This window comes from Panthera uncia (genome assembly GCF_023721935.1).
Source record: "Panthera uncia isolate 11264 chromosome D3 unlocalized genomic scaffold, Puncia_PCG_1.0 HiC_scaffold_8, whole genome shotgun sequence".
Taxonomy (NCBI): Eukaryota; Metazoa; Chordata; class Mammalia; order Carnivora; family Felidae; genus Panthera; species Panthera uncia.
In genome coordinates this window covers 81,862,896-81,882,222 of record NW_026057586.1, presented here as the reverse complement: position 1 = coordinate 81,882,222, position 19,327 = coordinate 81,862,896, and the positions used below count along the sequence as shown (strand labels likewise).

Genomic DNA, 19,327 nt, shown 5'->3' with positions numbered 1-19,327 from the left:
TAATATAGGCTTCAAACAGCACTCTGTTTCCTTAACTTTAATAATCAATGCATAGCAAAGAAAAAAATGCACATTTAGTAGGCAATCTCTCCACAGTCAGTTACAGTTAAAAACAATTACTTAGAAGAAAAGGGAAAACTATTGACTGTGCCTAAAATATCAATGGGTGGCTCAGGCGGTTGAGCGTCTAACTCCTGATTTTGGCTCAGGTCATGATCTCACAGTTTGTGAATTTGGGGGCTGTGTTCATGCTGACAGTGCAGAACCTGCTTGGAATTCTCTCTTTCTCTCCCTCTTTCTCTGCCCTTCCCCAACTTGCACATGCAGGGGGCTCTCTCTCTCTCAAAATAAATAAATAAAACTTTTTAAAAAAGTAAAATATCTCAATGTATCATAATGACAAATTTACAAGTAATTCATAGAATTATTCCATTATTTACAGGTGACATTTCTCTTATTTATTTCAAAGTCTTAACTTCCGGAGTGCCTTGATGGCTCAGTCGGTTAAGCGTCAGACTTCAGCTCAGGTCATGATCTTGTGGTCTGTGAGTTCCAGCTCCGCATCAGGCTCTGTGCTGACAGCTCAGAGCCTGGAGCCTGCCTCAGGTTCTGTGTCTCCCTCTTTCTCTGCCCCTCCCCAACTCACGCTCTGTCTCTCTTTCTCTCTCAAAACAACAAACGAACATCAAAGGCTAAGTCACTAAAAGTTCAAATCCACCACAAAAAGAGACTGCTCACCTCAGGAGATTTCTGTATATTCTGGAATACAGCAGAGGCAATAAGTGAACTTGAACCTATAACACTGACAGATAGAAGGTGATCATTAAAACAGGACTACTGGGGCACCTTCATTTTTGCTAATAATTTTTTACAGCTTTATTGATATATAATAGGTGCAAAATAAGCTGCACATTTTTCTAAAATATGAAACGCTTCATGAATTTGTGTGTCATCCTTGTGTAGGGGCCATGCTACTCTCTTCTGTTTCATTCCAGTTCTTAGTATATGTGCTGCCAAAGCAAGCACTTTGCTACTGACTTTGCAAATCAATCCTAAGTCCTTTGACTTTCAGATGTTCTCTCTCAATCTGCTTTTTTTGTTGTTGTTGATGCTACATCTTATGAATCAGAAAATGTCAACATGGTGGGCACCTGTGGGGCTCAGTTGGTTGAGCATCCAACTTTGGCTCAGATTGTGATCTCACAGTTCGTGAGTTCAAGCCCAGTGTCAGTCTCTCTGCTGTCAGCGTAGGCCCGCTTTGGATCCTCTGTCCCACTCTCTCTCTGCCCCTCCCCTGCATGCACACATATGCACGCTCTCTCTCATAAAAAGTAAATACATAAAACATTAAGAAAATGTCAACATGGTAAAGAACAGCATTTCTCTCTTAAGAGTATAAACAAATACCTAGGGGAAAAAAGTAGAAAACTTCAGAATTCTACAGTTTTGCTTACAATAAAGTTATAGTACATGAGATTAAATAAACCTACCTCAGAGTAGCCATAACAAATTGTATCCACTGTATTGCAGAGAAAACCTAAATAAAAACAAAATGAGAATAAAATTAAGTCTTTTACATTTAAGATTCAACCTCACTCCATTTTCACTGTTTATTAAATATCTGTGCAGAGCAAACTCTTCAGTGCCTATCAAAATACCCTACGGGTCTGAGAATGAGTAGAAAGGCCCCTGGAAAGGCAGGGTGGCTCCTTATTTACTCTCTTATTGCTCCATCTCTGGGAACCAGTAAAATAAAAAGAATAGAGAAGTGGATACAAAATGACTAAATGTAAAGAGAACTGGATGAGAAAATCTACAAAGGAAAGAACAAAATGGAGAAGAGGTAGATAAGGTTAAATTTTGAGAGAGAAGAGATAGATGTGCGAAAAGAATGGGTAAGAGGAAAAGCAAACAAATACTAAATAGAGTTGATGGACAGCTACACAGAGAGAAAATAGAATAGTAAGCAATAAAAAATGGGAAGAAAAAAGTTAATAGTCAAGAGATACTGTGAGTGAGAAATACAAAACAAGGAGGAAGAAACGGGAAGCAAAAAAAGGAAAGGGACAACTTCTAGGCTTACCAAGTCCCAACTGTCCTCCAGAATGCTAGCCTCCAGCCGGAAGGCCATAGGGACTTCAGCCCCAGCTATGTTTAACGAGCGTGATCCTTCTCAGGTTCTGAGTCCCTAAACACTGAACTGGTGGCTCCACCCCTAGCCCAGCTAGGCTCCTCCCTACCCAATCCAGCCCTGTATCTTGAGGACAAGGAGAGAAGGTGGCGACAAGTGGAGGAGAAAGCCAAGCAGAAAGAACAAAAATAGAAAGAGCAGGTGACAAGGAAACAAAGTTCTAAAAAGCATTAGGAATTATAAGAAGGGGCAAGAGGCAGGAATGATAAAAAATAGAATGAGTCATAATGAAAAGATAAATAGAGCTGCAAGAGAGAAATGGAACAGAACAGAGACAGAAAAATAAGGAAGAAGAGAGATCTGCTTAAAGCTTGCCATGTTTAGGGACAAAAGCCTGTGGCAGAAAAGGGAGACTGTATATTGAAGCGACCAATAAATTTTTAGTAATACCAAGAAAAGCTGTGAAGAGAAGTTGTTGTTAATATCTCATAGTTAATAGTAACATCTTAAATATTCTATACCAAAAATTCCCACCAGAAATACATTAAATTACACGGTTCATTTAATATACTTATATTTACATATCAACTCTGTGCAAAACATTATGCTACAGAAGCTATAAAGACAAGAGACAGACCAAGACTTCCAGGAGCTTATAATACAGTAGGAAAAATGGCCTTTATACCAAAATCTCAAATTATCTGATAAAAAAATACACTGTCGTCTGAACCAATTTGGAAGAACTGGTGAAATTTGGACAAAGACTAGAGTACGGAGAAAGCAGAGAAGGAAGACCATTTCATTTATGTAGCCATTTACGTTTCATCTAACCATACTTTCATACATTCTACAAATATTAACTGATAACATAAATTGGGTCATTTGCATGGGTTCAGTAGTTTAAACGTGATTCTTTTATTCAAGTGAGGTTAAGAATCTCGTGTGGAGTAGAAGAAGGGATATCATTAAATAGGTTCTGATGGGAAACTGTTAAGTGAAGGTACGCTCTAACCACTTTGCTTAAATTATCAGATAAACAAATAAAAAAAAATACAAGTAAATTTCTGGATCAAAAATCCCTACCATAAGGTCTCAGAGAGTGTTCTGAGGCCTCTAATCATACATCTATCTAATAAGGGTGAGGGAACTAATGACAGTCTCACCAAGTGATAAGGGAATGCTTTTAGACAAAGGACTCTTGTCTCAATCAAGAACAAATCTCAAATTGTTTGGGAAACAGCCATGCCAAATCAGTCTGCTGCTCTTGACATAACAATTTTTCTCTTTTGGCATTTCTTCTAAAATGTCTTATGCCACTGACCAAATTCCCATTCAGGGATTTACTTTTCCATTTTTCTCTCTAAATTAGCCCCCTGCTTTTTGTATATTAAGCAGTGTTCCCCCTTGAAATGTCTTTGGAAATATAATCTTCCCATCTTCCTTTTCTGCAAGGGCTAATCCAAGCACAAATGAAGTGGGTGGTACTTATTTTTAGTTTTCTCTTTTTACTTAGTTTCTTAGTAAGTTCAAATATATCACAGCTCAGGGAGCCTTGGGTGGCTCAGTCAGTTAAGCTTCCAACTCTTGATTTTGGCTCAGGTCATGATCTCACAGTTCATGGGACTGAGCCCAGTGTCGGAGCCTGCTTCGGATTCTCTCTCTACCCCTACCTTGATTGCACGTGTGCACACCTTCATGCACTCTCTCTCAAAATAAATAAGCATTTAAAAAAAAAAATACATCACAGCTCACTTAATGTAATGGGCTGCTACATTTTATAAATCAAATTAACAGATATTCATTAAACCTCTACCATGAGCAAGCTATTACTGTGGATACAAAGTCAAGAAAAACACTTACCTAGTAAAATATTTTTATTTTAAATATAGTTTAAAAAACTGTATTTAAAGATTTCTAGTATTAATAGCTACCAATTATCAAGTAATTTCTATGGGTAAGGCTCTATGCTAAGCATTTTATTTTATTTTTTTTTCAAATGTTTATTTTTTAGAGAGAGAGAGGGAGGGGCAGAAAGAGAGGAGGACAGATGATTCAAAGCGGGCTTTGCACTGAGAGCAGAGAGCCTGATGCGGGCCTTGAACCCACGAACTGTAAGATCATGACTTGAGCCGAAATTGAACATTCAACCAACTGAGCCACCCAGGCGCCCCTCTATGCTAAGCATTTTAATCCTCAACACAACCTTTGAGGTAAGTAATAGTCCCATGAAAAAAAATTTTTAGTAAGCTCTACTTCCAATGTGGGGCTTGAACTTACAACAGCAAGATCAAGACTCACAAGCTCTACCAAATGAGCTAGCCAGGCACCCGAGTAATATTCCTATTTTTCAGATGAAGAAACTGAGGCTTAAAGAAGTCACTTCCCTTTGGGGGTGCCTGGGTGGCTCAGTCAGTTGTGTGTCTGACTCTTGATTTTGGCTTAGGTCATCATCTCAAGTTTCATGGGATCAAGCCCCACATTCGGCTTTGCCCTGACAGTGCAGACCCTGCTTGTGATTCAGTCTCTCCTTCTTTCTATACCCCTCCTCCCAACAAAATAAACTTAAAAAAAAAAAGGTTGACAATAGTCTGTGCTTTGCTATCCTGCCTGCCACTTCCTTGCAGTGTATTCAATGAACTTTTATCTCCTAAAAAAAAAAAAGAAGAAGTCACTTCCCAATGGTTACAAAGTTATCATGTGGTAATACCAATATTCAAATTCAGTTATTCTGACTTCATAGTTCTCACATAACCCATACAATATTCTAACGGAGACCTGGTTAATAAGAAGGCAGGAAAAGATAATTTCAAAAAATTATTGTGACATTGAGGAAGCTCTTTTATTAGGCAATTGCTTCTTAGATATGACTACAAATGCATAAGCAACAAAAGAAATAATAAATCGGTCTTTTGGTCTTTATTAAAATTGTTTTAAAATGTTTGTGCTTCAAAGGATACCATCAAGAAAGGGAAAAGACAATCCACAGGGAAAAAAAATATTTATAAAGCACGTATCTGATAAGGGACTTACACTGAGAATATAAAAAACAACTCCTACAATTCAATAATAAAAATACAACCCAATTTAAAAAAGGGCAAAGGTTTTAAATAGACATTTCTCCCCCAAAATAAAAAAATGACTAAAATCACATGAAAAGATGATTAACACCATAAACCATCAGGGAAATACAAATTAAGAGGCACCTGGGTGGCTCAGTCGGTAAGCATCTGACTTCGACTCAGGTCACAATCTCATGGTTCGTGGGTTTGAGCCCCACATCAGACTCTGTGCTGACAGCTCAGAGCCTGGAACCTGCTTCAGATTCTGTCTCTCTCTCTCTCAAAAATAAATAAACATTAAAAAGAACTTAAAAAAAAAAAAAAGAAGTAAAAATTAAAATCACAATGAGATGCTGGGGTGCCTGGGTGGCTCAGCTGGTTAAACGTCTGACTCCTGATCTCAGCTCAGGTCTTGATCTCAGGGTCATGAGTTCAAGTCTTGTTGGGCTCCACGCAGGGAGTGAAGCCTACTTGAAAAAAAAAAAAATCACAATGAGATGCTATTTCACACCTACCAGGATAGCTATAATAAAAAAGATAGAGAATAGCAAATGTTGATGAAAATGTGGAGGAAGAGAAACCCTTATACACTGCTGGAGAGAATGTAAAGTACTGCAGCCACTTTGGCTGTTCCTCAAAAGGTTAAACATATACTATATTACTCAGCTCCTAGGTATAAACTCAGTTCTACATCTAGGTATACACCCAAGAGAAATTAAACATATGTCCACACAAAAACTTGGACACAAATATTCATAATGGTATTATTCATAAAAGACAAAAGGTAGAAACAACACAAATGTTCCATCAACTGGTAAATGGATAAAATATAGTATATCCATATAATGAAATGTTAGTCAGCAATTAAAAGAAGTACTGATGCATTCTACAACATGATGAACCTTGAAAACATTATGCTAAATGAAAGAAGCCAATCACAAAAGACCACAAATTATATGATTCCATTCATATGAAATGTCCAAAATAAGCAAATTTACAGACACAAAGTACATTAGTAGTTGCCTAGGGCTAAGAAGGTAATTTGAGAGAAAATGGGAAGCAACTGCTGATGGGCACGAGACTTTTTAGGGTGACAAAAATATTCTAAAATTAAGATAGTGGTGATGGTTGCACACTTTATGAATATACTAAAACCCAGTGAATTGTACACTTTAAAGTTTATTTATTTTGAGAGAGAGAGAGAGAGAGAGAGCGCGCGCACATGAGTGGGGGTGGGGCAGAGAAAGAGAGAGGAAGAGAGAGAATCCCAAGCAGGCTCTGCACTGACAGTGCAGAGCCTGACATGGGGTTCAAACCCACAAACCGTGAGATCAAGACCTGAGTCAAAATCAAGAGTTGGACACTCAACTGACTGAGCCACCCAGACACCCCTGAATTGTATACTTTAAAAGGATGAATTGTAAATAGGCGAATTTTAGAGGGACACAGTAAATATCCCATTGCTGAAATTCATTGTGTAATGATTAACGGATAACATGTTTCTGTCTTTCCTACTGAAAAGAAAAATATTTAGAACAAAAAGTGTAAAACAAACATTGTAAGAGGGAACTGACGATAAAGATTATAAGAGAGCACCTGACTACTCTAAATTAATCCACCACTCCTGGTTTGAACAAATTATACTCCAGGACTCTGATAAAACTTGCTGGTTAAATGGAAAAAAAAAAAGCAGTCTCTTCAGCAAATGGTGCTGGGAAAACTGGCCAATGACATGCAGAAGAATGGAACTGGACCACTTTCTTACACCATACACAAAAATAAATTCAAAATGGATGAAAGACCTAAACATAAGACAGGAAACCATCAAAATCCTGGAGGAGAAAACAGGCAGCAACCGCTTTGAACTGGCCACAGAAACTTCTTACTAGATGTGTCTCTTGAGACAAGGGAAACAAAAGCAAAAATGAACTACTGGGACCTCATCAAGATAAAAAGCTTCTGCCCAATGAAGGAAACAATCAACAAAACTAAAAGGCAACAGATGGAATGAAAGAAGATATTTGCAAATGACATATTGGATAAAGTGTTAGTATCCAAAATTTATAAAGAATTTGTCAAACTCAACACCCAAAAAACAAATAATCCTGTGAAGAAATGAGCAGAAGACATGAATAGACATGTTTCCAAAGAAGACATCCAGATGGCTAACACACACATGAAAAGATGCTCAACGTCACTCATCTTCAGGGAAATACAAATCAAAACTACAATGAGATACCACCTCACACCTGTCAGAATAGCTAAAATTAACAACTCATGCAACAACAGATATTGGTGAGGATGTGGAGAAAGGGGAGCCCTTTTGCACTGTTGGTGGGAATGCAAACTGGTGCAGCCACTCTGGAAAACAGTATGAAGATTCCTCAAAAAAATAAATAAAAATAGAACTATCCCACAACTCAGCAATTGCACTACTAAGTATTTACCCAAAGGATACAAAAATGCTGATTCGAAGGGGTACATGCATCCTAATGTTTACAGCAGCACAATCAACAATAGCCAAATTATGGAAAAGAGCCCAAACATCCACTGATCAATGGATAAAGAAGATGTGCTATATAAACACAAAGGAATATTATTCAGCAATCAAAAAGAATGAAATCTTGCCATTTGCAACAACATGGATGGGAACTAGAGTGTATTATGCTAAATGAGGTAAGTCAGAGAAACACAAGCATCATATGATTTCACTCATATGTGGAATTTAAGAAACAAAACAGATGCACATACAGAAAGGAAAAGAAAAATAAAGTACGATAAAAAAACAGAGACAGAGGCAAGCCATAAGAGATTCTTAAATACAGAGAACAAACAGGATTGCTGGAGATGAGGTGGGGGGGGATGGGCTAAATGGGTGTTGGACATTAAGGAGGGCACTTGTTGGGATGAGCACTGGGTATTATACGTAAAAGATGAATCACTAAATTCTACCCTTGAAACCAATACTACACTATATGCCAGCTAACTTGAATTTAAATTAACAACAACAACAAAAACCCTGGGGTGCCTGGGTGGCTCAGTCGGTTGAGCATCCAACTTCGGCTCAGGTCATAATCTTTCAGTCTGTGAGTTCCAGCCCCACATCAGGCTTGCTGCTGTCAATGCAGAGCCTATTTTGGATCCTCTATCCCCCCCACCTCTGCGCCTTCCCCACTTGTGCTCCCTCTCTCTCAAAAATAAATAAACCTTGAATAAAGAAACTTTCAGGTTAACCCAATAAACCACTGAATGAAATGTGAGTTTGCGTAAAAATGGGGAAATTGCTAGGAATTGTAGAAAACTGGTGATAACTCAATTTTTAATTTTTACAAGGAGAAAGGATGGTGGAATCTGCAAACCCTAAGTCAAAGATCTCAGCATTGCGGCGCCTGAGTGACTCCGTTAGTTAAGTGTCTGACTCTTGGTTTCAGCTCAGGTCATGATCTCACAGTTCATGAGCTCGAGCCCCACATCAGGCTCTAACAGCACAGAGCCTGTTTGGGATTCTCTCTCTCCCCCTGTCTCTGCCCCTCCCCTGCTTGCTTGCTCTCTCTCTCAAAATAAATAAACTTAAAAAATAAAAAAAGATCTCAGTACTGAACCCAAGTAAGATTCTAGAATGAACTACTCAAAAGGTGTGCTTTTTAAACAATTTTTTTAAAAAGTAACCACTAAAACAGAATGAATTTATAAAAAAAATCATGCCAGACTCACCCTATCCCCTTTGGATACAATTACCATAGTATATATGGGATTTTGACAAAGCTTTTGATGAAAAAATTTCATGATACAAAAATAAGGAAATATAGATAAAATGGAAGCATAATTAATGGCATTTGTTGCACAAATAAGCCTCAGGGAGTGTTAACTAATTGATCAATATCAACTTAGAAATGACTTCAGGGGCTCTTGGGTGGTCAATTGGTTTAAGTGTCCAACTCTTGATTTTGTCTCAGGTTCCGGAGATTGAGCCCTGCATCAGGCTGTGTGCTGACAGCACGGAATCTGCTTGGGATTCTCTCTCTCCCCTCCCCCTCTCTGCTCCTTCCCCATTCATGCTCTCTCTCTCTCAAAAAAAAAAAAAAAAAAAAAAAAAAAGACTTCTAGTGGAGTGAATCAGCATTCTGACTTGGCACAGTTCTGTAAAACACTTTCATCAATAACTTCAAAGGAAATATAGCGGGCATATTTATCAAGTTGTGTGGGTATGTTATTCACTGTTGCATAACAAATTTCCACAAAATTAGTGGCTTAAAGCACACATTTATCATCTCATAGCTTCTGTAGGTTAGGAGTCCAAGTATAGCTTAGTTGGGTCCTCTGTTTCAGTATCTGTCACAAGGCTGTAATCAAGATATCAACCAGGGCTGGGTCTCATCTGAAGGCTCAAATGGGGAAGGATCTGTTTTCAAGTTTACAAAGTTGGTCTAATTCAGTTTCTTGAGGGTTGTTGGTCTAAGGGCCTAAATTCCAAACTAATTGTTGTTGGCTAAATGCTTCACTCAGTTCTTTGCCATGTGGATTTCTGCAAGATGCCCTCCCAGCAAGATGGAAGTCAGAACTTTCTGTAATGAAGTCACTGAAGTGACATTCCATCACCTTTCCTATAGTCTACTGACCACAGATCTTGCCAACAGTCAAGAGAAAGGATTAGATGAGAGTCTGAATACCAAAAGGCAGGGACTATTGGAGTCTATCTTAGGGTTTGCCACATGTATCCATCCAATATGTCTAGTACTTTTCCAATTCAGATCATTTGTAATAGCTATTCCCCCTGTCTGAAATGTTCTTCCCCTAGATAATCACATGACTGGCTCCTTCTCATCCTTCAAGTATTGGCTTAAATGTCATTACCTCAGAGATGTAATATTTATCAAATTCCACAATATCTTGTTTACTTGTGCTGTTTCACCCTAGCAGACTATGTCTTTGGGCACAGGCAACTGATGTTGTCTCATTCACCCCAATATCTCACATACCTAAAAGAGTGCCTACAAAAGGCACTCAGTATTTATTAAATGAATGTACTCAAGTTGTGAGAGATAGATGACAGATTTAAGATCTAATAAGATCTGAATACTTTAAAATAATGAGTTTTATTTAATAAAAGTTAATAGAAATAAATTTAAGTATACTGTCCTTGCATCTAAAACACCAACTGGACAAAGATCAGGATGAAAAGGTAGCAAAGCATTTTGCTTTAAAAATCTTGAGTGGTTCTATCTAGTAAAAATATAAGTCATATATGTGATTTAAAAGTTTCTAGAGACCACATTAAAAAAACAAAAGGAGATGAAATTAATTTTAATAAATTTTACTTAACTTAAATATCCAAATTTCATCATTTCGACATGCAATCCATATAAAAAAAATCACTGAGATGGTTTACATTCATAACTTTGTACTTTGAAATTCAGTGTGTATTTTACTCTCAAAACAACATCTCAATTCAGAGTAGCCATATTTCAAGAGCTTAGTAGCTACATGTGATATTATAAATGGCATTTTTATTTAGACTCTTTGATTTAGAACTAGATTTTGCAGGCTCTTGGATTTGGATTTTATCCTACAGAAATGCCACTATAAACTTCCATGATCAAGCAAATTTCCAAGAAAAAAAATATGATATAATAACTATTAATAGCTACTCTTTAAGTAAATATATACCTTATAGCAGGTACCATTGTAAATGCTTTACATGTACTAACTAATTTTATCCACTCCTAATCCTATGAAGTATTATTATCATTCTTATTTTACACGCTAATATTGTTAAGTAATAACACGTTGGCAGTGTGCAGGAAAGATTAAAAAGGGGAAGAAACTGGCAAGAGCTAGGATACCTTTATTTACTTATTTATATCCCACTTTGACACAGAGAACATTTCAGGTGGCTTACAGGAGTACATAAAACAAAATAACATGAATTCAAAGTGGGACAAAAGAACATCTTTTTTGAAATGATGTGATCCATGGATGTTAAAGTCTCTATGATTTTTTTAATGTTACTTCATTGAAAAAACAGTATTAAAATAATAGAAATCCAAAATAAAGTTTCCTACAATCTCATCATATACTCATAACAATGTTTTATTTATTCATGCTACTTTAAGTCCTTGTCCCTATATTCAATTTCTACATATTAGTAGTAATTCTACAGCTAGTATTTTATATTCTACATTTTTCTGAACATTATTCCATAGTAATTTTTTTCCTTTTGTCTTATTTCCTTTCCATTCCATTGGGACTATAACAAATGCTAAAAGCCTAAAATATTTCTCTACATTTTTCTCTATACTTGTTAAAATATATCCAAACAGGGAAAAGGGAGGCAGCAGCTCTTTGGGTCACTGGAAGCATGCACCAAGGAAAGGCAAATGAAATCCAAAACCACCCCTCAGGTGACAGCAACTGCCCTGATAAGACGTTTCACCAGTCCAAAACACCCACATCATTTGAGCTAAACCCGATGGACTATGGAGTGACCCACATTTGCCTTTACCTCATTATAGTACTAAAATCTCTGCCCAAAAAGGTGCCTCAGCCTTATTTACATAACATACAATATATGTACAGGCATTTTTCATTAAGGTGTATGCACCATTTTATGCCCACCTCTACAAATTATGATAAGGTTTCCCTATTTATTCATCCTGGGGTGCCTGGCTGGCTCAGTTGGAAGAGTATGTGACTCTTGATCTTGGGTTCATGAGTTCAAGCCCCGTGTTGAGTGTAGATTACTAAAAAAAATAAAAACCAAATAAATAAATAATAAACAAAAAAACCAAACAAACAAAATATACATACATACATCCTAACCCTAAACAAAAGGTACCCATTTATGGGAATGCAAACTGGTGCAGCCACTCTGGAAAACAGTATGGAGGTTCCTCAAAAAACTAAAACTAGAACTACCCTACCACCCAGCAATTGCACTACTAGGCATTTATCCATGAGATACAGGTGTGCATGCACCCCCATGTTTACAGCAACACTATCAACAATAGCCAAAGTATGGAAAGAGCCCAAATGTCCATCGATGGATGAATGGATAAAGATGGGACAGACAGACACACACACACACACACACACACACACACACACACACACACAAAATGGAGTGTTACTCGTCTCTCAAAAAGAATGAAATCTTGCCATTTGCAACTCTGTAAATGGAACTGGAGGGTATTATGCTAAGTGAAATTAGTCAGAGAAAGACAAAAATCATATGACTTCATTCATAGGAGGACTTTAAGAGACAAAACAGATGAACATGAGGGAGGGGAAACAAAAATAATATAAAAACAGGGAGGGGGACAAAACAGAAGAGACTCAAATATGGAGAACAAACTGAGGGTTATTGGAGGGGTTGTGGGAGGGGGGATGGGCTAAATGGGTAAGGGGCATTAAAGAATCTACTCCTGAAATGACTGTTTCACTATATGCTAATTTGGATGTAAATTTTAAAAAATAAAAAATAAAATTAAAATAAATAAATTGCAAATACTTTCTAAATCAGGAAAAGAAAAAAAAAAAAGGTACCCATTTACCCTGTCTTAGGAAGTCACAGCTTTGAAAGCTATTTCCATGATCTCCTTATTTGCTGCAAATAAGATTACTTTGTGCAAAAACAAAAGAAACAAAACCATACCCAAATACATACATACGTGTGTGTGTGTGTGTGTGTGTGTGTGTGTGTGTGTGTATATATGTATAGGGGCTGTTGTTATGGTTGTAGGGTTTTAAAAATGGGATGATATATTTCTGTATACATTTCTTTTCTCATCTAGTATCTCAAAGAAATAGTTCTAACTCATTCTGATAGCTGTGTAATATTCTACATAAGATCATTTACCCAGGGGCTCCTAGCTGACTCAGTCAGTAGAGCATGCGACTCTGGATCTTGGGGTCTGGGTTCAGGCCCCACGTTGGGCATGGAGCCTACTTATAAAAGATCATTTATTCAACACTTCCTGTCATAGACATGCAAGTTGTTTTCTTCTTCTTCCTCCTCCTCCTCCTCCTCCTCCCCCTCCCTCTCCTCCTCCTTCTTCTTCTTCTTCTTCTTTGCTTCTGCAAACAATGCTGCAATAAACATTCCTAACCTCTGTATGTATCACCTCCTTCTCTGCTGATTTTGTTACTATGGGATAGGTTCCAGAGTAGAATTCTTTTAGTTCTCAAATATTTTAAGTTCTTTCTCACCCTAGAACCTTTGCACATGCTGTTTTCTTTTCCTAAAATGTTTCCTAACACACAATCTGCAGTTTCATATTTATTCATAATTATTTACGGTCTTTCTTATCACACAAGTTTAAGTTCCTTGACAGCTGAATCCTATCCATCCTTTAGGTCTTTTTTTTTTTTTTTTTTCGTCCTTTAGGTCTTAGCTCACATGTACTTGATTGTAGAGGTTTTCCACGAACTCCAATCCCAATTGATCCCCCATCATATTTTCTCTTAGGCCCTCAACTTTTCTTTCTAGAGTTATCACAATTTGTAATTATATATTTATTTGTGTGATTATTTAATGTTGGTCTCCCCAACTAGGTCTGTAGGGAGCACATCTATCTTGTTCACCAGTGTAACCCTGATCCTCAAGAGAGTGTATGGCACATGAAAGCTGTAAACAGTTGTTTAATACTGAAAGAATTCTTTTTTTTAATATTTAAATAATTCTTTTTAAAAATATTTTTTAACATATTTTTAAAAAATGTATTATTTTGAGAGAGACAGTGCAAGTAGGGGGAAGTACAGAGAGGGAGGGACAGAGTGAATCCCAAGCAGGCTCCGACTGCCAGCGCAGAGCCCAACACGGGGCTCAAACTCATGAACCACGAGATCATGACCTGAGCCAAAGTTGGATGCTTCTAAATATTGAAAGAATTCTTCTTAAAAAAATTTTTTTTTACTGATGAATGGATAAAGAAATTGTGGTTTATATACACAATGGAATACTACGTGGCAATGAGAAAGAGTGAAACATGGCCTTTTGTAGCAACGTGGATGGAACTGGAAAGTGTTATGCTAAGTGAAATATGTCATACAGAGAAGGACAGATACCATATGTTTGCATCTTATGTGGATCCTGAGAAACTTAACAGAAGACCATGGGGGAGGGGAAGAAAAAAAAAAGAGGTTAGAGAGGGAGGGAGCCAAAACATAAGAGACTCTTAAAAACTGAGAACAAATTGAGGGTTGATGGGGGGTGGGAGGGAGGGTAGGGGGGGTGATGGGTATTGAGGAGGGCGTCTGTTGGGATGAGCACTGGGTGTTGTATGGAAACCAATCTGACAACAAATTTCATATTTAAAAAAAATAGAAAATAAAAGAAATAAAAAATAAAAACAATAAAAAAAAACCCACAAGAAGCAATGTACTGAAAAGAATAACTGATTTGCCACCCAACGATTGTTTATGGAAATGTGGTGAAGGAGAGATGGTGTTTGGTGGAAAACTCCATCAGACCTTGATACCTGCTATACCCACAGACCTCATCTCATGATGAGTACAAGCAGTTCTGTCTTCATATATCTCCCATGTCTGAGCCACAGAATTCCCTACTCTAGCCCCAAATGATTAGTCCTTGAGCAAGGGGAAGTCCAGTCAGATGCCTAGGAAATGGTGTGGTGTGAAATTGCCCAATGGGGTGCTCCATATTGAATGGTGACAAGCTGAGCCTATCAAATGTAAGATGCCCACAGAGAAGAGAGGAGTAGCAAGATGGTCCATTCTAGAGTAATACAAGATGCCTGGGACAACAGGAGTTACCATTGTGTCTCAAGCAATTGGAAGTGTCCAGGTTTCAGTTCCTTGAGGCTGTTCTACATTCTAATGTTGGTGATCTAAAGGACTGTATGCCTGTTCAGATAGTTCCATGAACTATCTTCCTGAATTCCATGTGTATTGTTAGAGTAAGTCCATAATGGCTAAGGAGATCTCAGCACACCTCCTCTTTGCAACCTGAAAAAACAGACTATTACAGACTTTAGCTGTAAATGGGTTTTATACGTGTAACTGTTAGGTAAAAAGGGGGGGACTTATCCATGCTAATGAACCAACTTTTAAAATTATTAATATTGCCCCTGCAAACCTGGTTTGTGGATTATCTCTTCTCTATACCTTGGATAAAATCTAGGACAGAATACATAATTTTTCTGATCATTCTTAAGAAGTCTTCCATCATTCCTATCAAAAAAAATATTTTTTAAGGTTTATTCATTTCTCAGAGACAGGGAGACAGGGCATGAGCAGGGGAGGGGCAGAGAGAGAGACACAGAATCTGAAACAGGCTCCAGGCTCTGAGCTGTCCACATAGAGCCTGATGCAGGGCTCGAACTCATGGACCACGAGATCATGACCTGAGCTGAAGATGGATGCTTAACCAACTGAGCCATCCAGGTGCCCCAATATTGAAAGAATTCTTAAAGGAGGACAGGGCTTGAAGAAAATCATTCCTTCAATAACAATTTTTAACAGATGAAATCTGCTTTGTGTTCACTAGACAATTATAGTGTTCATCTATGTCAAAGGAACTAGTGTTAACACCAACAAAAATTCACAAGAGCAGAACAATTAGCTCTAAGGAATGGCATATCTCTGAAGAACAGTATGAGGTCTAAGGAAAGAATGTAGTAAAGGCCAATGGAATTTTGAGAGATAACCATGGAATAGTTTCTCTCTCATTGATTGATTTATTCACTGAACAATTATTTACTGAGCGCCCACCTATGCCAGACAGGGGGCTGTAGTAGCTAACCTAAACAGTCAAAAACATAAAGACAAATCCAGCCCTCATGGGAAGCAGATAAGAAAAATAAGCAAATTATATTGTATATTAGTAAGCTAAAAAGTGCTATGGAGAAAAAAGACAGAAGGGAGATAGAAAGCAAGGAGGAGCATGGAGCAAGGAGGAAAGGAGCAAAGAAAGGAGGAAGGAGCAATTTCTTAAAGGATGGTCAGGGTAGATCTTAGGAAGTTTGAGCCAAGACTTAGGGAAGTTAAGGACTCAGCCATATGAATATCTTAAAGAAAAGTGTTTTAGAGGGAGAAAGCTGGTACAAAGGCCCTGAGGCAGGAATATGCCTTGTGTATATAAGGAATAGCAAAGAAATTGATGAGACTGAGGACTCTGGCTTGATGATGTAGAAAAAAGATTGATATTTATTAGTTGCCTTTAGCAGATGGTACTTTTTTCCTTACTCCAGGTGCTACACTGAGTCACATGACACTCATTTAACATGAGTTAATGAGGGCACACTCATTTAACATGACTTGTCTCTTCCTCCCTACCTCTATACAATACCCAGGGTGAGCCTCTTGATTTTCCACATCAGTTTCAACTGTGGGATTTTATAACTTCCCAAATATGGACAATTATACCTGGCTTATTTGTGTAGTTTGTTGTCAGGGTCCTGAAGCTAAGAATATAATCAAATTTTAAAATAATTGGGACCAGGGCACTACTAAAAGGAAGCATTGAGACAATTATTACATTGCATGGAATTATTACAATTCATAGCAAAGGACTGATACTTCCCTCTCCAACCAATCCTCTTCCGTCACTTTTCCCAAAACCTACTTCAAAACTATGACTATAAAGTCATTCCTGATTAATCATACTAACTAGGTGTACCCAAAGCTTTTACATATTCAGAAGTGAATAATTTAAAAAGTCTAAATGTCTTATAAAGGGTTATAAAAAACTCTTAATGGCTCCTTATTGAGTACAGGACAAAACAGAAAATTCTTTTTTTTTTTTTTAAATTTTTTTTTTAACGTTTATTTATTTTTGAGACAGAGAGAGACAGAGCATGAACGGGGGAGGGTCACAGAGAGGAGGAGACACAGAATCTGAAACAGGCTCCAGGTTCTGAGCTGTCAGCACAGAGCCCGATGCAGGGCTCGAACCCACAGACCGTGAGATCGTGACCTGAGCCGAAGTCGGATGCTTAACCGACCGAGCCACCCAGGCGTCCCAAAACAGAAAATTCTTAAGTTTGATTTGCAAGACTCTCCCCTACCTGGGCTTAAAACTGTCTTACTAAGTAGTGTTTTGAGAACTCCCTCCAACCAAGATGGTTTTCAGTCTCCCCAAACTGTCATGAATTGTTCCCACTTCTGTTTCATTTGTTCTCCACCTAAAATGTTCTTTCTCCCAGGGTATCTGGGTGGCTCAGTCAGTTTAAGCATCCAACTCTTGATTTCAGCTCAGGTCATGATCTCATAATTTTCAGACTGAGCCCAGAATCAAGCTCCATGCTCAGCATGGAGCCTGCCTGGGATTCTCTCTCCCTCTCTCTGCCCCTCCCCCACTTGTTCTTTCTCTCAAAATAAATAAATTCTAAAAAAAGTGTTCTTTCTTCCACGGCTTAACTGTTTCCACTTCCTACATGAAGCCTTCTTTAATCAGCTCATAATTTTCCCCTCCTCTTCAATCATTTGTCTATGTAGCTCATTTTTTTTTTTTTTTGAAAGAGAGCAAGCACACATGTCCTTGTGCAACAGGGGGTGGGGACTGAGGTTAGAAGGAGAGAGAGAATCCTAAGCAGGTTCCATGGGGGTCTATCTCACCACCATAAATAAAACCATGACCTGAGCCAAAATCAAGAGTCAGATACTTGGGGTGCCTGGATGGCTCAGTCGGTTGAGCATGGACTCTCATTTTAGGCTTAGGTGTTAATATCATGGTTCCCGAGTTCTAGCCCCACAGTGGGCTCTGTCCTGATGGCATGGAGCCTGCTTGGGATTTTCTCTGCCCCTCCCCCACTCGCACTTTCTCCCTCCCTCAATATAAACTTAAAGAAAAAAAAGTCGAACGTTTAACCAACTGAGACACCAGGTGCCCCTATGTAGCTCACTTTAACTTACTAGGGCAAATTCAAAATAAATTTTTCCAAACCTCCCCCAAACACCCCACACACACATTCGACTTTCTTTCAAAATTTCTATGCAAACTGGTTGCCCATGATTGGATCCTATGATTTTTGATGACCATTTTATACATATACATTTATTGGACACATACAACGGTTAACATGGTGTTAAGTCCCTCACAACGCATTATGTAATTTATTCTCATTTCACATCCATTTGTTCACCAAGTCTTGTGAATTCCAACCTTTCTTCTAATTTTGTCCTATTTCTGAACCTTAACCTATCCTACCTCCACTACTGCAAATGACCCTTACTCGTCTCTCTGCCTTCAACCTCCTCCCTTCCCACCCACTTCCTTCACTCCTAAATGACAGCAAATCTGACTTCACTCTCCTGGTTAACACCTGCCGTGGCACCAAACCCTTTAGTTTGATGAGACCCTTTGCAACATTGGCCAGTTTACCTTTACAGATTCATGTTTTTCCTCTTTCTAGAAATATCCTTTGGTGTCTGCCTTCTAAAGGCCTACTCTTCTTTCACGATCCAGTTCAAAAGTCATTTCCTGTCTGCAATTTACCCCGACATTCCTGCGCAGGACTAAGTGAACAAGGTAACGGTTATGTAACTATTGCTCGGTCTCCTCCTCCCCAACACTGTGAATTCCTTCAGACCAGAACTGTCTCGTTCATCTCTATTTTGTATTCCCACAACCCAAACCAGAAGCTGGTGTAAACCATGCCCTGAACAAGTATCTATTGAATAGGATCATTAGGACTTGTTTTTGTTTTTTAATTCTCAGGAGGCTGGGATATGCATAGCTGGGCAGTACTCAACTTTCAGTAAAGCCTATTTTCATAGGAGCCTGGGCCTCGCCGCTGAGGCAGGCGGCCACCAGAGTAGGCACCTGGGCAGGGCTCAGGAGTGGCTCCGACGGCCTACTCGGGTCCTGGTTGAGGGAGGTGGCAGAGCATGACCAACCGCCTGAGGGTGGTAGCACAAACTGACATACCAACCTAAAGTACTGGCGGGTCCCAACTGACTGCCCAACGAGCCACAATCAGGAAGAAACGATGGCCGGCCTCCTCATCTTCGAAGAAGAATAAAGAGAGAGAACTACGAGCTGCAGCAAGACGCTAGGCACGCGCTTCGTGCCTCCCCTCACGCCAAGGACGACGGGAAAAGGCTGGCTGGTTGGCTGCGAGCCTCGCCGAGTACGCGTGCGCGGCAGCCTCTTTTTCCACCACCCACGCTCTCCACGGTC

At 38.7% G+C, this 19,327-nt stretch overlaps 1 protein-coding gene and 1 non-coding gene across 7 annotated transcripts in view; both read right to left on the bottom strand.

Annotated features, from left to right (window-relative positions):
• The window catches only part of TMEM116 (transmembrane protein 116), a 163,418-nt gene extending 144,203 nt beyond the window's left edge, over positions 1 to 19,215 (bottom strand). For 2 of the 6 annotated variants that reach the window (XM_049619947.1, XM_049619944.1), the window contains exons 1-3: positions 2,084 to 2,193; positions 1,491 to 1,537; positions 739 to 802 (exon numbers count right to left, since the gene is read on the bottom strand). In XM_049619947.1, the coding sequence (XP_049475904.1) occupies positions 739 to 802; positions 1,491 to 1,537; positions 2,084 to 2,131 (159 nt within the window). In that variant the 5' untranslated portion in view covers positions 2,132 to 2,193. Of the gene's footprint in view, positions 1 to 738; positions 803 to 1,490; positions 1,538 to 2,083; positions 2,203 to 19,079 lie in introns of those variants that run through there. The other 4 variants (XM_049619945.1, XM_049619948.1, XM_049619949.1 and 1 more) reach the window with 4 other exon arrangements.
• Positions 919 to 1,026, bottom strand: LOC125914995 (U6 spliceosomal RNA). Its single transcript, XR_007455531.1, has one exon. It is a non-coding gene; the product is annotated as a U6 spliceosomal RNA (small nuclear RNA).
• Positions 19,216 to 19,327: the final 112 nt, after the last annotated feature.